Raw genomic sequence first — 25,539 nt, forward strand, 5'->3', positions numbered from 1 at the left:
TGTTCCTTATAAACCCAAATAAAGATTCTCACAAATGTAATAAATGACTCAATTTTTTTAAACCCCCTCACCCCTCTATCGATTTAATTGTATCTAAGCAACTCGAATTAGTTAACTAGTCCGCGTCAACACAGAAGTGACAGAATACGATGAAAGTGACCGATAACGAAACTCGGTAATTCTTCTAATCATAATAATTAGTTCATTAATCTATTCCTCGTAGTTGGGCAAAAATCGGCGAAATCAAAGACTTATCGTTCATCGGCAAAGAAGTCGTTTTTTATGGCACGGGCTGTCATCTCATTTTTATCAATTTAAGCACCAGCGAAGAGCTTTTATACACAGCAAACAATGCAAAAGTCGGTGATGGGATCCAGTGTTTTAATGGCCATAGAACCAGCCCTGTTTTCGCATTCGCTGAGAAAAAAACAAATCCGACGCTGTTTATCAAGAGTTACCCAAACTTTGACGAAATCCACCAATTCAAAGATGGCGCAGCTCGAGGGTACATTGCGGTGGCTTTTTCGGAAACTTCCCTCCTGATCACATTAGGGGATTTACCCGATTTTAATATAACCGCCTGGAATTGGCGACGACACGAGAAAATCGCCAGTCAAAACGGCACAATCTTGATGCAAAATCAAGCCTTGAGGTAATCACAATCTTTGTGTGTTTTGGATGTCCGATTGTCCGAATAGGGAATCTCCAAAACTAAGAAGTTTAGCTAAAAACGAGTGATACATTCTGGAGCTCATTTCTTGAAAAAATAATATTGAATGAAACCCCATTCCGTTATCGTCTTGAGTTTTCAACTTACAGACAAAAGTTGACATTTTAGCAAAATCTAAAAAAATTCGTATCTTCGTTATTATAGAAGACACAGATCTGAAATAAAGACATTAGAGGCACTTTTTACGTAGAATTTCATAATGTAGTTAACAATTTTTTTTAGTTGTTTGTTTAGCTGTAATAAGATAAACATTTATTTTTTTAAATGGGTATCATGGATGACTATGTCATTTTTAAAAACCTTGTTTGTGTCATAACTAAGAAATATATACAGGGTGTCCCACGAGTAATAATGAGCCTGAAACATTACATTTTATAGATAACGTGGATATTAAAATATTTTGTTTTAATTAGTTAAACATAGTAATTGTATTTTTATTTTTGACAAATTTCTATCAGTTAAAATGACCACTCCAGTTTTAGAAAGTCCGTCTAACAAAATGATTACATATTTTTTTAAACCCAAAAATACGAAAAACAAATGTGTCAACAGATAACACAATTAGAAAAAAAAAATTGATAGTCTAATGGAGGTAGGATAACGTTCCACATAGACGGAATTTGGGTATTTGAATAGCTATATCGTCATTTTTGTGTCATATAAAATATATTTTATTGAAGGATTAAAGCGGCTTTTTTACAACACTCTATTTGTCACTAGAAGTTACAATGGCAATGTTAACTTGTTTAAAAACAAGGAAATGTTATTAGTCACCAATAAGTTGATTTACGGATTATTTTGCATTTTTTTCATTACTTAGTGCTAAGAAAACTATTTCATTAGTGACACTTGTTGAATAATATAGTTTAAATTCTTTTAGTTGAAGATGCAACATTTTTTCATGGTCAACTGCGAACAAAAATCAAAGATAATTTTTTTGCTCAAAATGTATTATAAAAAACTGTTACAGATATATATTTTTAGATAAGAAAAAAACAAGCTTTTAAAAAATGTTATTGCCATCTATGATTCCCATTTAAAAAAATACAAGTTTATCTTATTACGGCTAAACAAATAACTGAAAAAAATTGTTAACTACATTATTAAATTCTTCGTAAAAAAGTGCCTGTATAATGTCTTTATTTTAAATCAGTGTTCTCTATTTATAATAACGAAGACATGAATTTTTTTAGATTTCGCTAAAATGTCAATTTTTGTCTATAAGTCGAAAACAAAAGGCGATAGCGGGATATGGTTTCAACCAATATTATTTTCTAAAAAATAAGCCTCAGAATGTATTACTCGTTTTTGACTAAACTTCTTAGTTTTGGAGATTCCCTTTTCGGACATCCAAAATGCCTTGTACGATTTTTTTTTTTGTAGATGCAACCTTACCAGCCCGGTTTTTTTGGCACAAATGGGTCTCCACAGTAACAAACTCCACGTCTGGGACATTTTCGTCTGTGGTAAAAAATGTATTTTGACACAACATGTAGTGCGCATCGAGGAGAATTGCAGCCCTTTTACAGGAATTGTGTGGACAACTGAAGGAGGGCTTTTTGTTTTAGATGCCTCAGGCTCTATCTACACGGTAAATTTTCACTTTTGGCTTAATTAGATCCAATGTGGGTCACTAAATGAAGATGTTGAAGTGTAGAAAAAATAAAATTCAATCAATATGTTAATGAGACCAGATGGGTACGAGTGATAATTAAGATTAATTAATAACCGAAAGTATCTGATTGCTTATCTGGATAAATGTCGACCAAAAAAAAAAAAGAAAACGCAAAGATTTAAAAGATATGAAGATAACTTGTAACGCAGTTGTGTCGATTTAGTTGCCTACGAAAACAATATGGTAGTTACTTGCAAATAATTAATTCCAATTCAATTAATTGGATTATTGTAATTCTTTTATTATTGAAGAAATGGAAAGCTGATTTTTAAAAACATTAATCTGTTACTAACATACATGATGTCCCAGCGAGTTGAAAAAGTCCATTAGTGACCTTTAAATGGTAAAATTAAAAAAAAATGTATAGGACATTGATAGATACTAATCTAGTCCAACGCCTAAAATATTTTTAACTATACAGCGTCTCTCAAAAATAAGTTACAATACAAACTTGTGTTTTTTTAAATGAAACACCACATCATGTTTCTTAGCATTTTTAGATGTAGATTTTTACGACAATGTTTTTAAGCTAAACTTGGTTGGACGTTTTTTTTGACAAAAACATGCACTTTTTAAAAATTTATTACACAAAAACTAAGACAGCTCGAACAAATTTTTCCTTAGTTCTGTAAACAGGAAATTGCAGAATTTAAAGCTGTAGCAATTTTTAGTGTTTTGCGTTTGTAAAGATTAATAAATTAAGAAGTTTGTTAAAAGTTAAATAACTTAAAAAAATTAAATGGAACATCCTATTTTTTATTTTTGCATCTAATAGATTGGCTGATTGATAAATTGTCTATCTAAAAAAATAAACTTTTAATGTCTAGATGTGATAAATGAAAAGATATTTAACATTCAATATCAATTGTAGCAACAATGTCTATCCATATCTGATGAGCATTGTTAATACTGTGGCAACCATAGTAATTCCACCACGGATCACTTATCCGTTGATTTATCCAGAGATTGGAAAAGTCGTTATAAATACTGAAATTCGAATTATTTTATTGTAAAAAACAATAAATAGGGTGTTCCATTTAATTTTTTTAAGTTATTGAACTTTTAACAAACGCCTTAAAAACATCGTCATAAAAATCTACATCCCAAAATGCTAAGAAACATATGATGTTTTATTTACAAAAACTCAAGTTTGTATTGTAACTTTCTTCTTAGACACGCTGTATAGTTGAAAATAATTTTAGGCGATGGACTAGACTAGTATCTATCAATGTCCTATACAGTTTTTTTTTATAAATTTTACCATTTTATTTAACCAATTGTTTATAAAAAACATTATCCAGATGTTTCCCGACCACCACTTGGAAAAAGTGATAGATTCCCCCGACTCTGGTCCTTACCCCACCTCCTTCACTTGGTACAAATTCGGTCTTGCCGTCGCAGGTCCAAACCTTGAAATTCGGGTAAAACCTAGCAAAAAATTAAGCAAAAATTAACATTCCTATTTCAAGCACTATAAAAAATCCGGTACTTGGACCATGGATTGGTCATTAGTACCACCACAACCAATCCAGAAAATTCAATCCAGATTCGATTATTTGATCGCAATAACGACAAAATTTGACCTGATTCAAGTAATGCCAACACAGAACGATTTCAAATATGTGAAAATAAACGAATCCCAATTTGACGACTTTTGTCTGGTTTACCCCACTGGGGAGTATCTCTTAGCTCTGACTCACAATCATATGGTTAATTCCTACAAGGTGGCAACTGGAGAAATGGTAATTTACATGTTTATACAGGTGTTTCAGAACTTGCGCCCTAGAGACAAATATGAAGTAAGATAAGATACCAGAAACATGAAAAAAATGTTTAAAAAATTCTGTCAACACAATTTAACAAATTGTTTTTCCGACTAAAATAAATAGAGCCTAAGTGCAAAATTTAAACTCCCATAATTTCGAAATTTTTATAGATAGAATTTTTTAAATTTTGTCCATGTTCCTGGCATCTTACCTTACATAGCATTTTTCTTTAGGGCGCGAGTTCTGAAACACCCCATATAGATGTTAAATCTAGTTTAGTAACTCCAGATGGGCACAATCGAACTTGATGGAACCGCAACAGTGATCGTTGAAAACCCCAAATTCCCGTATGCCGCTGTTGGTTTTGAAAGTGGAATCCTCAATTTAGTCTCGGCTTATAATCCTCAAAAACTGACAAAAATGACCCAGTTTTTCCTCACAAAACATCCCACAAACAGCATCCGATTCAACGAATGTGGCACCGTTTTCGTAGTAGGCCATTTGACAATCGGGCGTTTTTTCGTAGTCGAGGGAATCCCCGGAGGCCAAATGGAAGTTATAGCTTTAATAGATGCCCAAAGACAAATCGCCGACTACACTATAGTTATCTCCCAAGACTGCTACCGGATTTTCATGCTTCCGGTAACCTCCGACCAATTCATAGCCGGAAACATGATCCTTCGGTATTGCTACATCAAAAACAAGGGAACAGACGTAAAAGAGTATTTTTTTGAAGAGAAAAACACGCTTTTTGTGCGAATGGTTGCAACAACTGGAGTTAACAGAGACCGATTATTTTATCTAATCCCGCTAGAGGGTAAAACAATCTCTGAGGTTGAAATCAAAAAGAGCGAAATTTTAGCCAAAATCACCAAACACATAATCACTGGCCACCAAATGCAAAATATTTATTTCCGGCTTGATAAAAAGATTGCTTTGACTTGGGGATACGATGGGTTTGTTATAGCACGAGGAGCAGATTTTGAGACCAACATCGGAATTGGGTTACCCCACCATAGAATGCAAGGAGGAGTCAAAAAAGCTTATTTAGGGCCCCATCAAAAATACATGATAACACTTGGAAGAGACACAGTTTTAGCGTGCACAAACCTAATGGAAAGGCGAATCGATTCAAAATTGAAGCAAGAATTTGAAGACACTTTAAATTCTGACGATTACAAACTCCTTTTCACCAGACGAACTTTAGGATATTTTCCTCGAGGAATTTACGAAGGAAAGTGTTACTTAGAGGTACAAGAAATGAAAAAAATAGAAAAGGAGTATCTTCAATGTAAAAAAGAACGAGACTCGATTTTGGCCGAATTTCGATCAATACAAAAAGAACTCCAAGAGTTGCTAACAGCAAATCTTGAAGGCCCCGATAACGAAAAACTTGACATGAAAGAATTCAATCTAAATACAACCCTATATAACCAAAAGGCCGAGTTTAACAGAAAATTGAAGAAAGCCACTGAACTATACTTAAAAAATCTGATCCAAGCCCAAAATATGATTTCCAACTATATGGTTACTAACTTTTGGGACAAAATGAAGGTCCCCGGAGCTGCGATTAAGGCCATCTTTGCCAATTTCGAGGTGACAAATTATGTTTTGCGACCGCCGGACCTTAACCGCGAAGAGGTTCTCAACTGGATTAGACACCAGAGACGAATCGAGCGATATTTGAGTGAAATGAACTCATTTCATCCGTGGGAACCCATGCCTGAAGAGTATGACTTTTTTTAAGTTTCCTCAAATTTTAGTCAATTTGTAGCAAATTGTTGGAGTTGGTGTCAACTCGACCGTCACTCCCGATCAAAGACGAGCATTTGGCCGTACTGTCGGCGCTTGAAATCGACGCTCCGGAAATTGAGGTTGAGGAGGAAGACTTTGAGTCGAAAATTGCATTTTCCGGATCAGACACTGCGAGATTTATTGAGGTCCAGGACGCTCACTATTTGCAAAACGAGCTCCAAACCTACTTCCAAACTGAACTACAGTGGATTATTTCTAAAGTACATTGTTTTTTTTGTGATTCCAATAGAGTTAACGATTGTTTCAGAGCGATTCTTACAAGTTGAAAGAATTCTTCAATGAAAAATACGAGAAGGTTATGTTACAAAAAATGAAAGAAATGACAAGTATCAAGCAGAAGAATGAGCGTCTGCGCCATATAGTCTCAGAAATCAATTACTTTTCCGATGAGAAAATCTATGTAAACATTGATGATCCCCATTGGGAGCAAGTGGAAACTCCAGAACTTTTAACACAAGTCAAGGATTGTGAAGTACCGGTAACTCCCTATATTTCACCAAGTGAGCAAGCAATTCTTGATGCTAAAGCAGCAGAAGCCGAAAGACTGCGTCTGCTACTCCTCGCTGATGATTTTCGTGAAAGAGCCTTAATGGCTATGATGAACGGAGTTTTGGAAGTTCGATGGGAGGACGAACTTCGCAAAGAAGTTCCTCTTCCCAAATGTATGATTGAAAAAGAGCCCGAAAATTTCAATGAAGATGATCTAAGAGCTGTACGAGATTACGAGGACAAAGTCCAGTTTTTGAACAGCGAGAGGGAGCGCTACAAGAGTCTCTTAAGGGCCGAATATGCCAAACTGGCAAAATCTGTCCGAGAAAATATCAAGAAATTTAATAATAAATTGAGTGAATTGCTTCACTTGAGATTGGAAGTTGATGCAGCTATCAGTCATGAGAGTTTAAGAGTTACCAGAATAAAACTTTTTCAATACAAGAGAAAACTGCTGTTCCAGAAAGAACAAGAAATATTGTAAATACGTTGTATGTGAATTGTGATCGAAAAATTAAAAAAAATTTCAGGCAAAAAATCGCAAATAATGATGAAGTGGTCGCAAGTCTCCACAAACTCATGACAACTTTGCACGAAGCGGTGAGCGAGTGTCGCAACTGTATTGAGTCGTATCAAGTCAAAGAAAAATACCTTGAGCGTGCTTTTAAGAAAGATTTCCAAGATTTGTCAATTGTGGTTCAAGAACAAGCCACGAAATTGTTGAAGTAAGGGATAAAATTTTTAATAAGTTGGTTTACTAGTGGTTGCAGGAAACGTCCGAAAATCAATCACCGATTGTTTAGTTCGGTTACAATTCTTAATGAGTTAAGCAAATGTATTATTTTGGGTACCAAATCGATGAGGTTGAATCAGGAAGCTTTGGATTTTTTGAAACAGTTGGATAATTTGGATTTGTATGTTGGAGTACCGACGATTATCGATGAGCACACCTATGCTGTGATTTGCAAACATCGGAGACTGAGGATCGAATACGAAGTCAAGGTTCGTATAAGACTAGGATAAGACACGATGTAAAAATGCAAAATTTTATTGAAAACTATATTTTAAACAATTTCAAACATTTAGCAATTTGCGCCCCGTCTCATATTTTTGAAAATGCTGCGAATACGGTTAAAAGTAAGTACAAAAAAAATATAAAAAACAAATTTGTAGAGAATAAAATTTTTGAGAAAAAAGTCCGGGAGAGACCTCCGTCTTCAATCGTTTAGGTCCTAAAGACGTTCAAAGACGCTCAAGTGACGAATACGTGTCATTTTTACCGATGGTCAAGAGACAAAAAATTAATTTAAACCTAAACGGTTGAAGATATGGTCTCGCAGCCTTTTTTTTAAGAAATTTAATTTTCTACAACTTTGTTTCCTACACTTTTTTGTATCTTCAACTGTATTCGCAGCGTTCTCAAAAATATTGAAAACAGTATAAAAAATAAATTATAAACAATTATCCGTTTGCGTTCCGCCCAATATTTTTGAGAACATTGCGAATATGATTAAAGATACAAAAAAGAGTGTAAGAAACAAAATTGTAGAGAATAAAATTTGCTACCAAAAAGACCCAGAGACCATATTTCTATCTTCAACGGTTCAGGGTCAAATTGCTTTAAAGTGTTCTGACACTGAATCACCAGTAAAAATGAAACGAATCTGTTGCTTGAGCAGCTTTGAACGTCTTTGAGGCCTAAACCATTAAAGATAGAGGTATGCTCTCGCGAACTTTTTACCTGAAAATTTTATTCTCTACAACATTCTTTCTTACATTTTTCTTGTATCTTCAACCGTATTCGCAGCATCTTAAAAAGCATGAAACGGAGCATAGATTTGAAATTAAAAATTTTTTTTCTCATATTTCTCGTGAAAAATTTAGTCGTTCGTTTTTCACAGCTTATTAAGATTGTAAAGCTCAACATTTTCGCATTTTTTTTCCAAGCAACTAGTACACTGGTTGAATTTAAATTAATTTAAAACGATTTGAAACTGAGATGTTAAAACACTCTAAGCGCCCTCATTTTTACTCCGCCGTGCTACTTTTTTTGGGTCCAAAAATCGAGCAATTTCATCTCCTAGTATGTAGTTCTCTTTAGTTTGTATCTAGAAAAGAAAAAAATTGATTGAAAATGTTTACAATAGTTGAAAGCTGCTCAAAGCGAGTTAACTGAAGCTGAAACAACCTCAGCTGCGTTTCATAAGCGATTGCACCACAAAAAAGAACTTGGGGCAAAGCTACACAATGATTTGAACGACGTTCGACAAGAATTGATGTTGATGATGTGTAACGGCGATGTGCAAATTGTCCTTCCTCGAGGATTAGTTGAGATACCTCTAAGTGGAAGTATGTCCGATTATGAGGATGCAGTCCTGATTTGTCGTAAAGATGTTGAAGAAATCAACCGAATCATTTTGGTTTTGTTTTAATTACTTAATTAAAAAAATAGTTTAAAAGTGTGGCACTTGTAGGAATTCGGTGGTAAGAAAATCAAAGCTCTGGAGCTCGGTATGAACTTCCGGAGAAGAATTTTGACACTGGAGTGGGAACATAAGAGAAGAAGGATGCTGATTCAGGATCTTCAAGAGAAGATTATTGATATTGACGGTGTCAGGGTATCACAAATTGCTTGTTTTAATCAGAATCATCAATCTTATTTTTAGTTAACTAAAGAAATTCAGTTTTATTTGAAAAGCAAAGATAAAGAGAAAGCAATTCCATTTGATACTGAGGTTGACATGATCAAAGCTTCATACGAAAACACGATTCAAGACAGGAAAGACAAAGTAAATCGAATGCAAAAACAAATAAATGCGATTAAAGCACATGATAAACTTGTTGAGAAAAAAATCACAGAATTGAACGTCGATGTGTGCGAATTTAATTTAGTCAAAGATGACGAGCTTGACGTCAGAGAACGAGCCATGATCGATGCAAGGTACAAATTTTTATTTCCACAATAACAATTTTATTTTTTTTTCTAGAATGAAAACGTTGCTAACGAGGTCTAGATTGGTCCAGCAGATTCAGGACAACCACCATGAAATACTCATGTTGCAAACGGAGTTGGAATTGTTAAGACTTAAGACTTTTCCCACTCTCAAATACAAGTTGTGTTAAGTTTATTTTGTATTTAATAAATAAATTCATTATCTGAATTGATTATTATGATACAGAGTCTTTCCATCGAGTAATAGGTGAAATAAATTTTATCAGATACTACACTTGGTTGCAATAAAAAAGGAAAATAGATTTTTCTTTAAATTGAAACAGGTTTTGCCCTTTTCAACATTTTCCGATATTTTGCAACCAAGTGTACACACTAAAAAGTACCGTACGAACAAAAAAATAAATAAATTAGAGTAAGCGGTGATTAAAGTTTTTCAGATGGCAATCCTAATTTTTGACATCAAATGTCAGCGGAAACTTTGACAAGTTTGCGTTTTATTCATTTTGAGTGAAACAATGTTCACTTTAGAGCAGATTTTTTTTTATTGTTGCAAGTTATTTCGAAAATGCTGTACAAGACGAAAACGGTGAATAGTCATTTTCACTTTCAGTTTGTGTGGAAAATTTCCAGCCCACAATCTCAGGTAATGTGTTGCCAACTGTAGAATTTAATCGACGCCAACTCTAATTTATTTTTTTGAAATCAAGAACTGACGTTCTCGCGGTAAATATTCTTGCCTGGATAAAACGCTATCTAACACACTCTTACAGTAAATAACTATTATTAGTATTTATTTTACGGAATTCTAATTTTTTAATAATATATTTGATTGTTTAGCAGGCAAAAACCCTTAGGAGTAATAGTTTCCGAGATAAAAGTAAAAAAACAAAAAAAGGCACCTTTAGCCACCTCCCCCTCCTCGAGCTCGCCCCCCACTTTTGGGGACTTTTGATATATGTCTACCCAAGAATAAAGAAAGCTTTTAAAAAAAGTTCCAACTCTCTAGGATTTTTTTCCACCGATCGCCCTATTTTTGTCTAATTTGACTGGGCTATTTGCCTGGAAGTACATTTCTCCAAAAAGTTATGAATTTGTAAGAAGTTAGTTTTTAAAAGCTCTATCCAAAACAACTTTAAACAGATATATGGGCAATACTAAAGGGGTATTCTCAAAGCAAAAAAATAATAGAGGATAGTAGAAAACTGATTAATAGAGAATAAAATTAATCTTAGTGTTTTTTATTCGAAGTATTGAAAAAAATAATAAAAAGTTATTGTAATTTTAATGTTCAACAAAAAATTGTTATACAACCCATGAAACATAAAAGTAAATTTTTGTATACAAAAATTTATCAAGGTTTCAAACCAAAGTATAGGAGCGCGGACTCGTCGCTCCCCCAACGGCAATTTTTTTGACATTGGATAGACTTTTTAACCTTAAAACGCATTGCAGATTCCTGTAACTGGCGCTGCAGTCGCGTGTAATTCTGAAATGTCACAATTGCCAACTTGCGAAATGTCATTTGTCAAGTGCGAGTAAAATGGGCAAGTGCAATGGCAGTTTTGCAAGACTTTGACAGGGCAATATCTTGCATCGCGTCTAAGTTGGATGGGAGTGTCCTTCAGCCGTCTGATGCCGGTGAGAGCATCTTCACAATGTCGACCGACAGCGAAGACATGGACATCGCGCAGCAACTCAAGAATATGGAGAGCGTTATTAACTTGACCCGCGCCAACATCGACGCCCTCAACGCCAAGTTCGCCGACTTCCAGCACCCGCCGGCCATCTACTTGATGGAGTACGAGGATCTCACATGCAAACTGCACGAGCTGGAACTGCAGGAGCGCCGCCTCATCGAGCAGCTGAGCAACGGGCGCGAGAGCCCCCCTGAGCTCGAGGAGCCGGAGCACCGCGCCGCCAAGCCCGACGCCCTCGCCAGGCCTAGATTCCTCAGGGCGCACCTGCCCAACCAGCAGCGCACCAGCGTCCAAGTACGCGAGGGGCTCACGCTGCGAGACGCCTTAGCCAAAGCAATGAAACTACGTAACCTTATTTGTGAAATGTGCTGTGTTTATCTCGGGGATACGAACACTGTCGTTAATTGGGACACGGATATTAGCACCCTCAACTGCGAGGAGATTACCGTCAAAATCCTAGACAAGTTTCCTATTCCTACGAGTATTTCGCATAATTTCGTTAGAAAGACTTATTTCTCACTGGTGTTCTGTGAATGCTGTCGGAGACTTTTATTTCAAGGATTTTATTGTAGGACTTGCGGATACAAGTTCCATCAGAGGTGTGCTGGGAACGTCCCTCCACTGTGTCATCAAGTAAGTAACTCACACAAACATGTTTATGTATACAGGGTGCGTCAGAACTCGCGCCACAGAGAAAAATGCCGTCTAAGGTAAGATACCACAAACATGGAAAAAATGTTTACAAAATTCTATCTATAAAAATTTCGAAGTTATGACAGTTCATATGTTGCACTTTGACTCTATTTATTTCTGTTGGAAAAATAATTTTCCAAGTTTTTTTGCTACACGCTATTAGAAGAGGAAACAAGTAAGCTGTATCCTAAATTGTAACTTTGTTCAATGTTATTTGTGGCTTTTATTGGCAAAATTTTTGTACTTTTCTACCCACCCGGGGAAAAAAAACTATTCACCAGTCTAACTTTCTACTCACACTGCGCTTTGTTGCAATAGTGTTTCCGACTAACTAGTTGGGGAGCAGGTAATATGTCGAAAGACCCTTACTTAGGAAGTTGGTCCGGACTCCAGGAGACACGTTTCTTAAAAATGTTTTTTTTCTGAAAATTTCTTCAATGAGTATAGATTATGGTGATTATAATAATTTGCAAAATGACACTAAGCAAATTTTAGAGAAAAAAATGCACGCCCATGTATTTCATTACCTTAACAAAATTTTTGTGATTTACTTTTAATTTTATTAACAAATAGCAAGTTTCTTTCGTTTTTTTTATATTTATTTTTATTACTTCTAAACAAAGCAAAAAACTCAAAGTGGTAAATTTAGTACCATAACAATAATAATAACTAATATTATACAGTATGTCCACGGTTTATTTTATTTTACGCTAACACTGCAAAAGAAAAACATTTTTTGCTTCACCTGAAACTAGTAACTCTGTTATTATTAAGTTCATTATTTTCACCCAGTGGAAAGAAAATATAATTTTTCTCTTGATTTTGAACTTGCAATAACACTGTAATCTACAAATAAAAACATGTTTAATATACTTTTAATCGAATTATTTTTATGTTAACTTACCTTTAATGAAACAAAAATAATTGTTAAATTTTTCTATCACTTCACAGTTTTTTATTACAGATGATAATTTTCCTACTTTCTGCACGAATGCCTCCGAATTAAAATTTATTTTAAATCGGTTGCTTAAATTGTTGCTGAATTATTGCAAAATTATTATCATATGGGTCTAAATAATTCTTAAAAACATTGACTCGCATTTGGACTTCTTTTTTAAAAATTTAGGGAGCATGAGTGACGAACAGGACGAGCCTTTTCATCAAGATCTGAAGGGTTCTCGAAGATTGACACCAAGGTTTTTGGGATGAAAATATGTTAGTAGATTGTTATAAAGAAAACTGATCCAAAAAAGTGTAATAAAACAAAGTAAAGTAACTCATGTTTAATTTGTTCTTTGGCGGTTTTTGTAGGTATTTTTGTTAATTACGTCTTTTTTAAACTGGACTTTTTTGTCAAAAAAATAAAATCGCCAATGTGATGGGTCTTTAAAAGCAAAGAAAAATTATTATTACAAGTCCAAAAGTAAGAAAAAAATTAACTTTTCTTTCCACTGAGTCAGAATAATGACGTTTTAATTACAGATTTGCTCGTTTCAGATAAAGCAAAACCTTAGCTGTTAAGGTGTTACTCAAAAGAGTTTATAAAGAAATAGTTTAATATCTGCTATAGAAAAAAAAAAGATTTCCTTTGCAAAATCAAAGGTAAAAATGTGTTTCCTTTTGACTTGCTATTGTAAAATGTATTATTAAGTTGAGAATTATGATTATAAAAGAAATAAATTACTTGATAGAAATTGGCAAAATTCACAGTTTATTAAAAAATTCTGGCATTTAAAACTAGTTCTACAATCTTGGTTTTTGAAAGAGTCAAGCTAAAAATGTTTTTCTTTGCAGTTTTGGCGTAATTTTTGTCTCTCTTGTAAACTCAATCTGGGAACATACTGTATACTGGCAAAATACATTTCTTAAATAAATTTATGTATTTGTAATTTGATAATAATTTGAGCAAGCTTGTTTATTAATCAAATCACAATTTAATGTATACGTTATAATATACTCATAAAAGTAATTTTCACAAAAAGACAGTTTTCGAGTCCAGATCAACTTCCTAAATAAGGGTTTTTCGATATATTACCTGCCCTCCAACTAGTTAGTCTGAAACGCTATTGCGACAAAGCGCAGTTGAGCAGAAAGACCCCCCCGGGTAACTTTACTAAATAATTATAATAAAAACAGATAAAGTCAGTTTTTTTAAATGGAAATACCAAACAGTCTTAACGTTGACACCACTAGCGAATTCATTCATGGTAATTTTAATAAAGAAAGTTGGTAGTTTTTTTAATTAATTTGAAAACAATGTCATTGAACGTCAACACATAAAATCGTCTAAGAGAATTTAGAGACGAAACACCAAAAAAGGAACAAATTCGGTACCGCTAACAATTTTTAGAAATTTGGAAACGAATAGTTCGCAAGCAGGGCCCGTTAAAATGTAGACGCAATTTGAAATGCAGGTTTGCTAAAGATTCTCAATTTTTAGCTAGAAAGTAACAAGAATACAAAATAAACATGAATGAGAAAGAACCCCGGAAAGAACGCAATTAAATTAGTGTCTTGTGCATCGTTTTTGAAGAACGACTTGAAAAAGTAACAATTTTGGAACTACAGCTGAAGAAGAATTTATAAAATGCATACTTTGAGCTCATTTCATTCAATAAATTACACAAAATGTATTGCGAATCATCTTAATACTCACTTGTATCTTTTGCTAAATAACTTTTTTCTGAATATACATTCTTTTTCTTTAAGAATAACCTCATTTTTTCCACAAGATTGTACTTACTTGCGGTGTGTTTCTATCAAAATTATTAGCACTGAATTCTATCTTTAGACCTTAGGTAACGATGTCTGTCCTCAGGTATTCAATTACAGCGCTTTCAAAAAGCAAATAGGCACACATTCATAAACGTCAAAATTTTGACAACATCTCATTTGGAAAACATAACCATAATTTTTTAACAAAATTTCTCTGGACAAAAACAAAGAGCAAACAAAATTTGTGGCTATGGAGACAAGCTGCTACCAATTTTTTCACCAACAATTTTGACTTGGTAATTTCCATTTAAAGAAAAACAGACTTTACAAGATCACCAGTTTCATTAAATAGACCATAAAAAATGCCAAATGTCAAATTTTTCTGACAGATAAAATTTTTTAAACATTTTTTCCATATTCCTGGTATCTTATCTTACTTGAAATTTTTCTCTGGTGCGCGAGTTCTGACACACCCTGATGTTATTTTAGGCCGACAATCAAGTACTTATACACCAAAATAAATTTAAAAAAATGAAAATAAATTAAAAGGGAATTAGTGCATGTGGAGCTGGTTGTTAAATGCAGTGGCATTTTATTTTTTTTAAGTAGATTTCTCAACCGAATTTCATAATTTGATCTTGATTTGTACAAAATATAGCTAAAAACTTTTCCTTACCTAACCAACCTTCTAAGATATAAACTCTAGTCATCAAAGCACTCATCCGAATTGAAAAGACTAAAATCACTCAAAGAATTCTTCCTCAAACAAGACAATAACAGGTAGAAGGTATTTTTTTTAATGTTTACATTTAAAATTCGTATATTCTTGATTAGGTAAGCATTTTTATTTGCAATCATATTGTGAGCAAAACGCAAATAAAAAATATAGACAGCATTAAATTCTCAATAATAAGAGACAAAGGTAATGCAAAATTTTTATTAAAAACTATACAGAGTGCGCCAGAACTCGCACCCCAGAGAAAAATTTCAAGTTAAGCTAGGGTTTCCTACAAAGCGGTGCCGTAATATTACGGTCGTAATATGACGGTGAATGACGTCACAAAAACGGTGGCGATCACATTTTGCATTAAGTTATTAAAAAATGTTACGTTGGTGTTGACCGTCTTTTAGGAAACCATCTCAGTTCAAAAATATGGGACCGTTTTTTCGTGACGTCGTTCGCCGTAATATTTCGGCAACGCTTTGTAGGAAACCCTAGCTTAAGATAAAATACCAGGAACATGAAAAAAATGTTTAAAAAATTCTATCTGTCAAAAAAATTTGACATTTATTTTTTCATATTTCACATTTTTTCATATCTATTTAATGACACTGATGATATTGTATATGTTTTTTATAATTCTTTAGTAAAATTAAAAAAAATGCCAATAAAAGCCACAAATAACATTAAACAGAGTTACAATTCCTTGTATCTTCTTCTAATAGCCTGTAGCAAAAAAAAACTTGGAAAACTATTTTTCCAACAAAAATAAATAGAATCAAAGTGCAAAATTTAAACTCTCGTAACTTCGAAATTTTTATAGATAGAATTTTTTTAACATTTATTCTATGTTCCTGGTATCTTACCTTACCTTTCTCTTGGGCGCGAGTTCTGGCGCATCCTGTATTTAAAAAAAAATTCAATTTGCTAAATATTTTTGAAAATGCTGCGAATAGGGTTAAACGTACCGTGCGATCAAAAAAAAAAAACATAAAAATAGGCGGTGATTAAAGTCGTTCAGATGGCAATCCTGATTTTTGACATTAAATGTCAGCGGAAACATTGACAAGTTTGTGTTTTATTCCTTTTAAGTGAAATAATGTTCACTTCAGAGCAGAACATTTTTATTGCTGTACAAGAGGAAAACGGTGGATGGTCATTTTCACTTTCAGTTTGTGTGGAAAATTTTCTGCCCAGATTCCCAGCCAATGTGTTGCCAACTGTAGAATTTAATCGACGCCTACTCTAATTTATTTTTTATTTGATCGCACGGTACAAGAAAAGTATAAAAAAAGAAAGTTGTAGAGAATAAAATTTTCAAGAAAAAAGTCCACTAGAAACCTCTATCTTCAATGGTTTAGGTCCTAAAGACGCTCAAGTACGAATACGTGTCATTTTTATCGGTGATCAAGAGGCAAAAAATTAATTTAAACCTAAACGGTTGAAAATAGAGATATGGTCTCGCGGACTTTGTAGGAAATTTAATTCTCTACAACTTTGTTCCCTACACTTTTTGGATCTTCAACCGTATTCGCAGCGTTCTCAAAAATATCGAAAACAGTATTAAAAATAAATTAGCAATTATCAGTTAACGAAATACACGAAATAGATCATAGTTGCCGCGGTTTCGAGTCTGGGGTGCAATTTTTTTAAGTTCTATTTAAAAAGGTATATTTCATGATTCTAAATATTTTTTATCTCCTTGAATTTATTTATAGTATCTTCTACCGTATGCTACGTCCCCTTGCTACAAGTAACTTACGTACCAAATTTCTAGTTTCTAGCTCTTATCGTTCTCGAGATATACTGTGTACAGACAGACAACACACACGACCCAATGGCCCAAACCAAGTTTTTTGGGGTCTTGAAACTATAATTCGTCCAGAAATGTAAAAGTCTGGGTAGGCCAAATTTCAGCCGATTAAAAATATATTATAAACAATTATTATCAGTTTGCGTTCCGCCCAATATTTTTGAGACCACTGCGAATAACGGTTAAAGATACAAAAAAGTGTAAGAAATAAAATTGTAGAAATAAAATTGGCTATTTCTTACAAGTGTTCCTCTGGCACTGAATCATCACCAGTAAAAATGGAACGAATCCGTCGCTTGGACGAGTTTGAACGTCTTTGAGGCCTAAATCACTAAAGATAGAGGTATGGTCTCGCTGACTTTTTGCTAGAAAATTGTTTTTCTACAACTTTCTGTCTTACATTTTTCTTGTATCTTCAACCGTATTCGCAGAATTTTGAAAAACATGAAACGTAGCACAGATTTTAAATTTTAAATATTTTTTTTCTCATATTTATCGTGAAAAATTTTGTCGTTTGTTTTTCACGGCTTATTAAGAATGTGAAGCTCAACATTTTCACATTTTTTTCCAAGCAATTAGTACACGGGTTGAATTTAAAATTAATTTAAAACGATTTGAAACTGAGACGCTAAAACGCTCTAAGCGCCCTCATTTTGACTCCGCCGTAGTCCTTTTTTTTGGGGCCAATAAATCGAGCAATTTTGTATTTCGTCACGTTTCCTATTATGTAGTTCTCCATAATCAGGACATTCATTATTCAGAAGTTATAGTATTGAAATTGAATTGTAGCATTGGATGATTGCGGATAAATAGTATACCAACCTCGAAGGAAGGCTTCATTTCTCGGTTTGTAATATACTATTCTACACGAAAACCTACAAATTATTCAATGTCTTATTTTCATCTTTATGGTGATTTTCCATTATTTCAATAGATTTTTTTTCCATGTTCCTGGTGTCTTATCATACTTGTCATTTTTCTCTGGGGCGTGAGTTTTGAACCACTTGTATACAAACTTAGTCAGAAGTAGGAAATAAAATTAATGTTTTTTTGAGGGAACATTCTGGAAAAAATTCTTGGTCGATTATGTCTTTTATTAATTGTTTTTGTTTTCAATTTTTTGAAACACTACGCTTCGAAATATAACATTATCGATTAATTTTCTTTAATGGAATATGCTTCTTATTCTTTGAGACCACACTTGGGGGAACTACACCTTTTTCAAGTGTAATTCCGAAACCATCACATGTAATTCAGATTAGTCAATTTAGTTTCAGAAAGCGTAAATTGAAATTTAGATTAGTCTTTCAGAAAGTATTAATTGTAATTCAGAAGAGTAAAATGAGTTTCAGAAACCACGAGATGTAATTCAGATTAGTTAATTTTATTTCAGAAATTGAATTCAGATTAGTCAATTGTGTTTCAGAAAGTATTAATTGGAATTCAGAAACCATTACCTACAGGGAATTCAGAACAGTAAATAAATTCAATTTCATGTTACATGTAATCCAGAAAATATCAGTTGTAATTCAGATGAGTAACTTATTACTGAATACTGTTATCTCAAAATGAATTTACACATAAACAGGAATTATTTTATTTTCACAATTAAAGAATTACATAAACTTGGTATTTTACAAAATAAATAAGATATTTTATTTTCAAAAAGATTTTGATAATGTAATTTTCAAATGAAAATAACGAATTCTGAATTGCAATTGACGAATTCTCAATTACAAATGACAAACTCTAAATTATAACTAACACTTTCTGAAATACAGTTGACTAATCTAAATTTCAATTTACGCTTTCTGAAGTTGAATTAATTAATCTGAATTACATCTGATGGTTTCTGAAATTCAGTTTACGGTTTTGAATTACAATTAACACTTTCTGAAATACAATTAACTAATCTAAATTACAATTAACGTTTTCTGAAATATATCTTACGCTTTCTAAATTACACTTGAAAAAGGTGTAGTTACTAAACGCCGAAGAATGCGTTTTGCATTTATGGTAACAAAAGTCGCAAGTCCTATTTAAGAAAATGGTCGATGACCGTAGTAAGTCTAAAAAATATACATACCGTATAACAATAATTTTATACAGCATTGCTACTGTTATGAGTTGGAGAGTAATAGATATACAATCAATAGGAGGATCCAAGACAGATTATACAGGGCTTTCATTTCAAAAGGATCCAGTCTGTATAACTTTTCACATTGAGTAAATATATTTTCAAGCAAAAACAGGTCGATTAGGATCTCGAGGGGGAAGTTGAAAACCAACATTAGTTACATTTTAACTTTCATCCCCTAGTCGCTAGCCACCCCTACTTTGAAATTTTAAATGGCACCCCCTACTTTTTAGAACGTTTTCTGAAATAGAAAAAAATCAACGTCTCAAAATGTCAAAGAAAAAAATTTTTTGTCGATTTGTTTTTCAGTCAGGGGTGGTTTAATTTTTGAAACTTTTAGTCCTAGTAGCCTTTGATTGAGCTCAATTTAATTTAGATTAAAAATATGACGATTTGGGTTGCGATGAGAGAGTTTAAAACCAACATTAAATACGTTTTAGGTTTCATCCCCTAGTCACTAACCACCCTTACTTTAAAATTTTAAAGAGCCCCTCCAACTTTTTGAAACATTTTTGGAAGGGGTGGAATAAAGCTTATCTAATCGTAAATGAAAAAAAGTATTTAGTCGATTCGTTTTTGAGTTAGGGGTAGTTTTATTTTAGAAATTTCCATCAGTCCTAGTAGCTTTTTACTTTGATTTTGATTATGTGTCATCTAATACATTTTATTAAGAAGGCGGTGGTGTCAACAATTCAGTGAAAATTTACCATTTGATAGTTCAGTTAATTAAAAAATTACTTTTATTCAAATTAAATTGCGTTGAATTAAAGGCTACTAGGACTAAAAATTTCAAAAATTAAACCACCCTTAACTAAAAAACGAATCGACAATTTTTTTTTTCTTTAGCAGTTAGATACGCTCATTTATTACCTTTCTGAAAATGTTTCAAAAAGTAGGGGGTGCCATTTAAAATTCTAAAGTAGGGGTGGCTAGCGACTAGGGGATGAAACCTAAAACGTATTTAATGTTGGTCTTAAGCTCTCCCATCGCAACCAAATCGACATATTTTTTATTTAAATAAAATTGAGTTCAATCAAAGGCTACTAGGACGAAAAATTTCAAAAATTAAACCACCCCTAACTGAAAAACAAATCGACAAAAAAAATTTTTCTTTGACATTTAGAGACGCTGATTTTTTCACTTTCCGAAAACGTTCTAAAAAGTAGGGGGTGCCATTTAAAATTTCAAAGTAGGGGCGGCTAGCGACTAGGGGATGAAACTTAAAATGTAACTAATGTTGGTTTTTAACTTCCTCCTCGAGATCCTAATCGACCTGTTTTTGCTTGAAAATCCATTTACTCAATGTCAAAAGTTATTGAGACTGGATCCTTTTGAAATGAAAGCCCTGTATACGTAGGCATAGTAACAACAAATTGTTTCGATTGTTGCTGTATAGTTCGTCTTTCTCTTACTTCAGGAAACCCTATTGATTGTACTGTTTTAACTTGTGGACTTTGCAATGTTGCGTAAAATTATTGTTATACTGTATATGGAAAACAAAGACAATTAAAAAAGAAAAACGACTTGTGCATGGATTTTTTTCATTTGGATTTCTTAGTCAAGTAAGGCGCTGAAATTTCGAAGTTATTAAAAGCAGTAAACTCTAAGATTCATCCTAGCCGTGTTTATTTGAGCATGAATAAAGCCAGCGCATAGGTGTCGGTTGACTAATTACTGCAAATTGCTGTGATTTCAACGATCCAGTTTGTTTACGAACATTCACAAAATGATTAAAATAACATCGGTGTGAAAATTATTCTCGTATTGCAAAAGGTAACGACAATTAATGGAAATCTACTATTGTTTTCGTGATATGATGTGTATTAAAATATAACTAGATATCCTAGTTGCACATGTAGGTGAAAAAATATCAAACTGAAAGCTGCATTAATTTAGTTCATTAAAATTTTCCTAATTAGCAAGGCAAATCTGTAGATTTGAGATAAATTTACTTTGGATGAATTATTGTCTAGTGATGCAGTAGTTTTCAAACAACAATGAATGAATTTGTGTCATGTTTATTTAATTATAAGTATTATATTATGTTTACTTGTTTACTTTGCTGAAATTTATAAGAAAATATTAAATAATTTTCTAAATAGAGTTTTTTTAATATTCGGTATGTCCAAATTCATGTTTTTGGAAAAAAAAACAGTAAAACTAAAGGAACGATAATTAAAAATTAAAAATAGTCTGTAAATTTTAGGTATGACGAAAATAAGTTTTGAAAGGTTTTATCTCCGGCTAAAACCCACATTAGAAGTATTGGGGGGAGTTCTAACAGTGATATTTATCTAAAATTTTGATTATATCCATAATCGGTTAGGTTCAATGAAAATATTTTCGAGATGGCGGCACTTCCTGTTACACCGGAAGTGGATATCAACTTTGTTATTTTAAATAGAAAGTTATGTTTTTTATTGTGTTTTTGCATTACTGAAGTGATTTTGAGAGAGTTTTCATTAGCCTTTCCTATACATAAGTTTAACCGTTTTCGAAATATTTAGACCTTTTTAAATTTTTTTGGATTTGAATCTTCCTATTCAAAGATCGATAACTCTACCATTTTTTATGACGTTGAAACCGAATTTGGGTATGCGAGAGAGAAAGGCTAGTTCTTTCCTTTGGTGTATTCATAATTGGAAAAATAATTAACAAACCGCCAAAATGTAAGATTACATTTAGGAAACTAAATATTTAAAAAACAGTTAAATTTAGGTATAGAGAAGTTCGATAAAACTCTTTCAAAATCACTTGAGTAATCCAAAAACGCAATAAAAAACATAACTTTCTATTTAAATAAAATAACGAAGTTGATACTGATTTCTGGTGTAGCCGGAAGTGCTGCCATCTTGAAAATATTTTCATTGAGCAGAATCTAAACGATTATGGCTATAATCAACATTTTAGATAAATATCACTGTTAGAACTCATAATAATATGGGGTTCAGCTGCAACACCCTGTATTTGATCCACAGCGGACTTTCTGCGATTTTTTATTTACTCAATGTTTTCAAACTTAATCTCAAAACCACATGCCACTTTGATTAAAATTCGTATAGTAGGCATTTGGAAAAGTTTTTGAGTGAAATTTGTGGAAAAAAAACAAAATTCGTGTTTCTTCTTGGGGTTTTATCTTTTTTTTTGTCTCTTTTATGAATTCTATGAAATTAAGCCATGAAATTTCTTAATCTTATCTTAAATATTAATATGTGCTTTTATTAAGTTCGTTTAATACGTTAGAGACATTTTACGTTAAGATAAGATACCACGAATATGAAAAAAAAAATGTTTAAAAAATTCTATCTGTCAAAAAATTTTGACATTTATTTTTTGACATTTGACATTTTTTATGTCTATTTAATGATACTGAAGATCTTGTTTATGTTTTTTTTATAATTTTTTAGTAAAGGTATAAAAATTTTGACAATAAAAGCCACAAATAACATTAAACAGAATCACAATTTAGGATACAGCTTCCTTGTTTCCTCTTCTAATAGCCTGTAGCAAAAAAACTTAGAAAATTATTTTTCCAACAGAAATAAATAGAGTCAAAGTGCGTAATTTAAACTCTCATAACTTCGAATTTTTTAGAGATATATTTTTTTAACATTTCTTTCATTTTTAAAACTTGAAATATAATTCGAATATTAGCGATTTAAACTATCTCGGACACTGCGCAGGTGACTCGGGTACCCTCTTCACCTGCTAGCATTGTCCTTGATTATTATAAAACGCTTAATTATTCTCGTTATATTAATACCTATTTTGAGTCTAAAAATTAATAAAAAAAATCAACAGTAAAATTATGTAATTGTGTCTCAATTTCCCTCAGGTTCGCATGACGGACGCCTATTACCGCGCCCTCCTCGCCCGTTCGCCCGACTTCAGCGCGGGCATCCTGCACCCGGGTCAGGCGGGCCTTGGCCTCCCCCGACAGCCCCGTCATCCTGGCACTTTAGGCCACCACGACCGCTCCAGCTCCGCTCCCAACGTCTGTCTTAACAACGTCAAAGGCTCCGGCGACGACTGTCCCAAATCCCTAAGTTTGACTCGCGGCGGCATCGACGACGGCCTCCCGCACTACCACAGCACCCAAGCGTCCCCCACTGGGTCTCTTCAGCCGCGTCGCCCCCGCGCCCGCTCCGCCGACGAGAGCAAACCGCTCCTCGCCCCCAGAGAGAGCATCGAGGATTGGGAAATCCCCGCCGATGAGATTCTTGTCGGACATCGGGTCGGTTCGGGCTCCTTCGGGACGGTTTACAAAGCCCACTGGCACGGCCCTGTCGCTGTTAAAACCCTCAATGTGAAAATACCGACGTTGGCACAACTGCAAGCTTTCAAAAATGAGGTGGCAGTATTGAGGAAGACGCGACATGTGAATATTTTACTATTCATGGGGTGTGTTAGTAAACCACAGTTGGCAATAGTGACGCAATGGTGCGAGAGTTCGAGCTTGTACAAGCATCTCCACGTACATGAAACGAAATTTGCATTGTTTACTTTGATCGAAATCGGAAGACAAACAGCACAAGGAATGGATTATCTCCACGCGAAAAATATCATCCATCGAGATCTCAAATCGAATAATATTTTCCTCCACGATGACCTAACTGTGAAAATCGGCGATTTTGGATTGGCTACAGCCAAAATTCGCTGGTCTGGCTCAAAACAGTTCCACCAACCTACCGGAAGCATCCTCTGGATGGCACCGGAAGTGATTCGGATGCAGGAAGACAACCCTTACAGTTTCCAATCGGACGTTTACGCTTTCGGCATCGTCATGTTCGAAATGCTAGCAATGCAATTGCCCTACTCTCAAATAAACAACAAAGACCAAATCCTGTTTATGGTAGGTCGAGGCTACCTCAAACCCGACATGAGTAAACTGCGCTCTGATACTCCCAAAGCTTTAAGACGACTCACCGAAGACTGTATCAAATTTAATCGAGACGAGAGACCGCTCTTCAGGCAAATACATGCCTCGTTAGAGGGACTTTTGAGGAGTCATCCGAAAATAAATCGATCAGCGTCCGAACCGAACATGAATCGGACGCAGATCCAATCTGATGATTTTATCTATCCGTGTGCTAGTCCGAAAACACCCGTGGCGTTCGGACCGTCGAGTTTTTTTTATTCGGGAGGGACGGGGAATATATGAGAGGGCGCGAGGAGGGACCTTTGGGACGCCTGAGGAGTGTGTGACACCGCTTTAGTAGAGGTTATCATTAAGTTATTGTCAAGTATTTAAATTTAAATATTGTTTTGTTTTCGTATTAAATAAATTCTTAAAAAATACTGCTCCAGGATTTTACCCCAAAGTGTATAGTTCTCACAACGTTTATCTTGCTGTCTTGACCTATGTAACGCGTGTTTATTTATTATTATCTAAATTTGGCGTCATAGTTGGCGGTAATGTGATGTGTTGTGAACGGACCAAAATTTTTAATGCATCCGGCGAGTGTCAAATGTTAGAATAATGACTCTCAATACGATGGTTCGTTCACAATCGAACTTTCATGGATTGCTTTGACGCCAAATTTAAAAAAACCGTTAAATATCTACTTTCATTTATTTAAATTTTACGCAACTTTTACATATACTCGTTTTCATATTAATGTGCATCGAAGTAGTCGTTGAAAGGGATTATTTTAAGGTGGCAACCATCCGAAAATTCAAACAATCCTAAACTCAATCTTCCCTAAAATAATTTTTTCAAAAAAATGTGTACCCCGTATAGCAAGAAATACTTAAAATTAACAACGTAATCAACATGAATGACATTAATGACACTTTTTGTGTAAATCGGACTTTAAATTAAAGATTCGTTTAAACTTCTACAGCCTACTTGATGCACATTAATATTAAAGATAATAATAAAAGAGTAAGTATAAGTATCTGAACAAAAAGCCATTTTACAGCAACATGCCGTGAAAATATAATCCATTTCATTGAAATTGACATAACAGAGTAGGTCATGATTGTGTAAAACGCGCTTTAAATGTGAAAAGGCTTTACATATTAAGGAACTAAATTTGTCACTAAAAAAGTGAGGCTAAGATAGTTAAAATTTTATTTTTAAAGAACCCTCTTTCAGAGGTTTTCAGAGAAAGTTTTTTCCACAAAAGTTGAAGACCCTGTTTCATCCCTTTGTAGCTGTAATTTTAACACCAAAAACATACACTATTTGCTTTGGAGAAAATAATTTGGCTTTATTTAAACTGGTATATTTGATTCCATTAATCTAAAACAGAAACAACAAAAAGAAATTGATTATGTTTTCAAACATATCTTAGCGTGTATTTTAAATCTGGTTCTGAAGAGAACTACCTTTA

The 25,539-nt window shown here is 33.7% G+C and overlaps 2 protein-coding genes across 2 annotated transcripts; both read left to right on the forward strand.

Moving 5' to 3' along the window:
* The first annotated feature begins 112 nt into the window (after positions 1-112).
* On the forward strand, positions 113-9,628 carry LOC123009760 (cilia- and flagella-associated protein 43). The gene is made up of 14 exons (XM_044406276.1): positions 113-175; positions 224-652; positions 2,114-2,321; positions 3,707-3,826; positions 3,875-4,147; positions 4,460-5,901; positions 5,946-6,186; positions 6,234-6,955; positions 7,006-7,200; positions 7,246-7,477; positions 8,623-8,895; positions 8,950-9,093; positions 9,142-9,416; positions 9,463-9,628. Exons 1-14 carry the CDS (start codon positions 150-152, stop codon positions 9,596-9,598), a joined length of 4,716 nt encoding a protein of 1,571 aa, XP_044262211.1. The 5' UTR covers positions 113-149; the 3' UTR covers positions 9,599-9,628.
* A 1,307-nt stretch (positions 9,629-10,935) lies between these two features.
* On the forward strand, positions 10,936-24,502 carry LOC123009618 (raf homolog serine/threonine-protein kinase Raf). Its single transcript, XM_044406054.1, has 2 exons — positions 10,936-11,758; positions 23,040-24,502. Exons 1-2 carry the CDS (start codon positions 10,982-10,984, stop codon positions 24,363-24,365), a joined length of 2,103 nt encoding a protein of 700 aa, XP_044261989.1. The 5' UTR covers positions 10,936-10,981; the 3' UTR covers positions 24,366-24,502.
* The last annotated feature ends 1,037 nt before the right edge of the window (positions 24,503-25,539 follow it).

The sequence above is a fragment of the Tribolium madens genome, unplaced genomic scaffold, assembly GCF_015345945.1.
Source record: "Tribolium madens isolate multiple individuals breed KSU strain unplaced genomic scaffold, Tmad_KSU_1.1 Scaffold_7;HRSCAF=85;Tcas5.2_LG10, whole genome shotgun sequence".
Taxonomy (NCBI): domain Eukaryota; kingdom Metazoa; phylum Arthropoda; class Insecta; order Coleoptera; family Tenebrionidae; genus Tribolium; species Tribolium madens.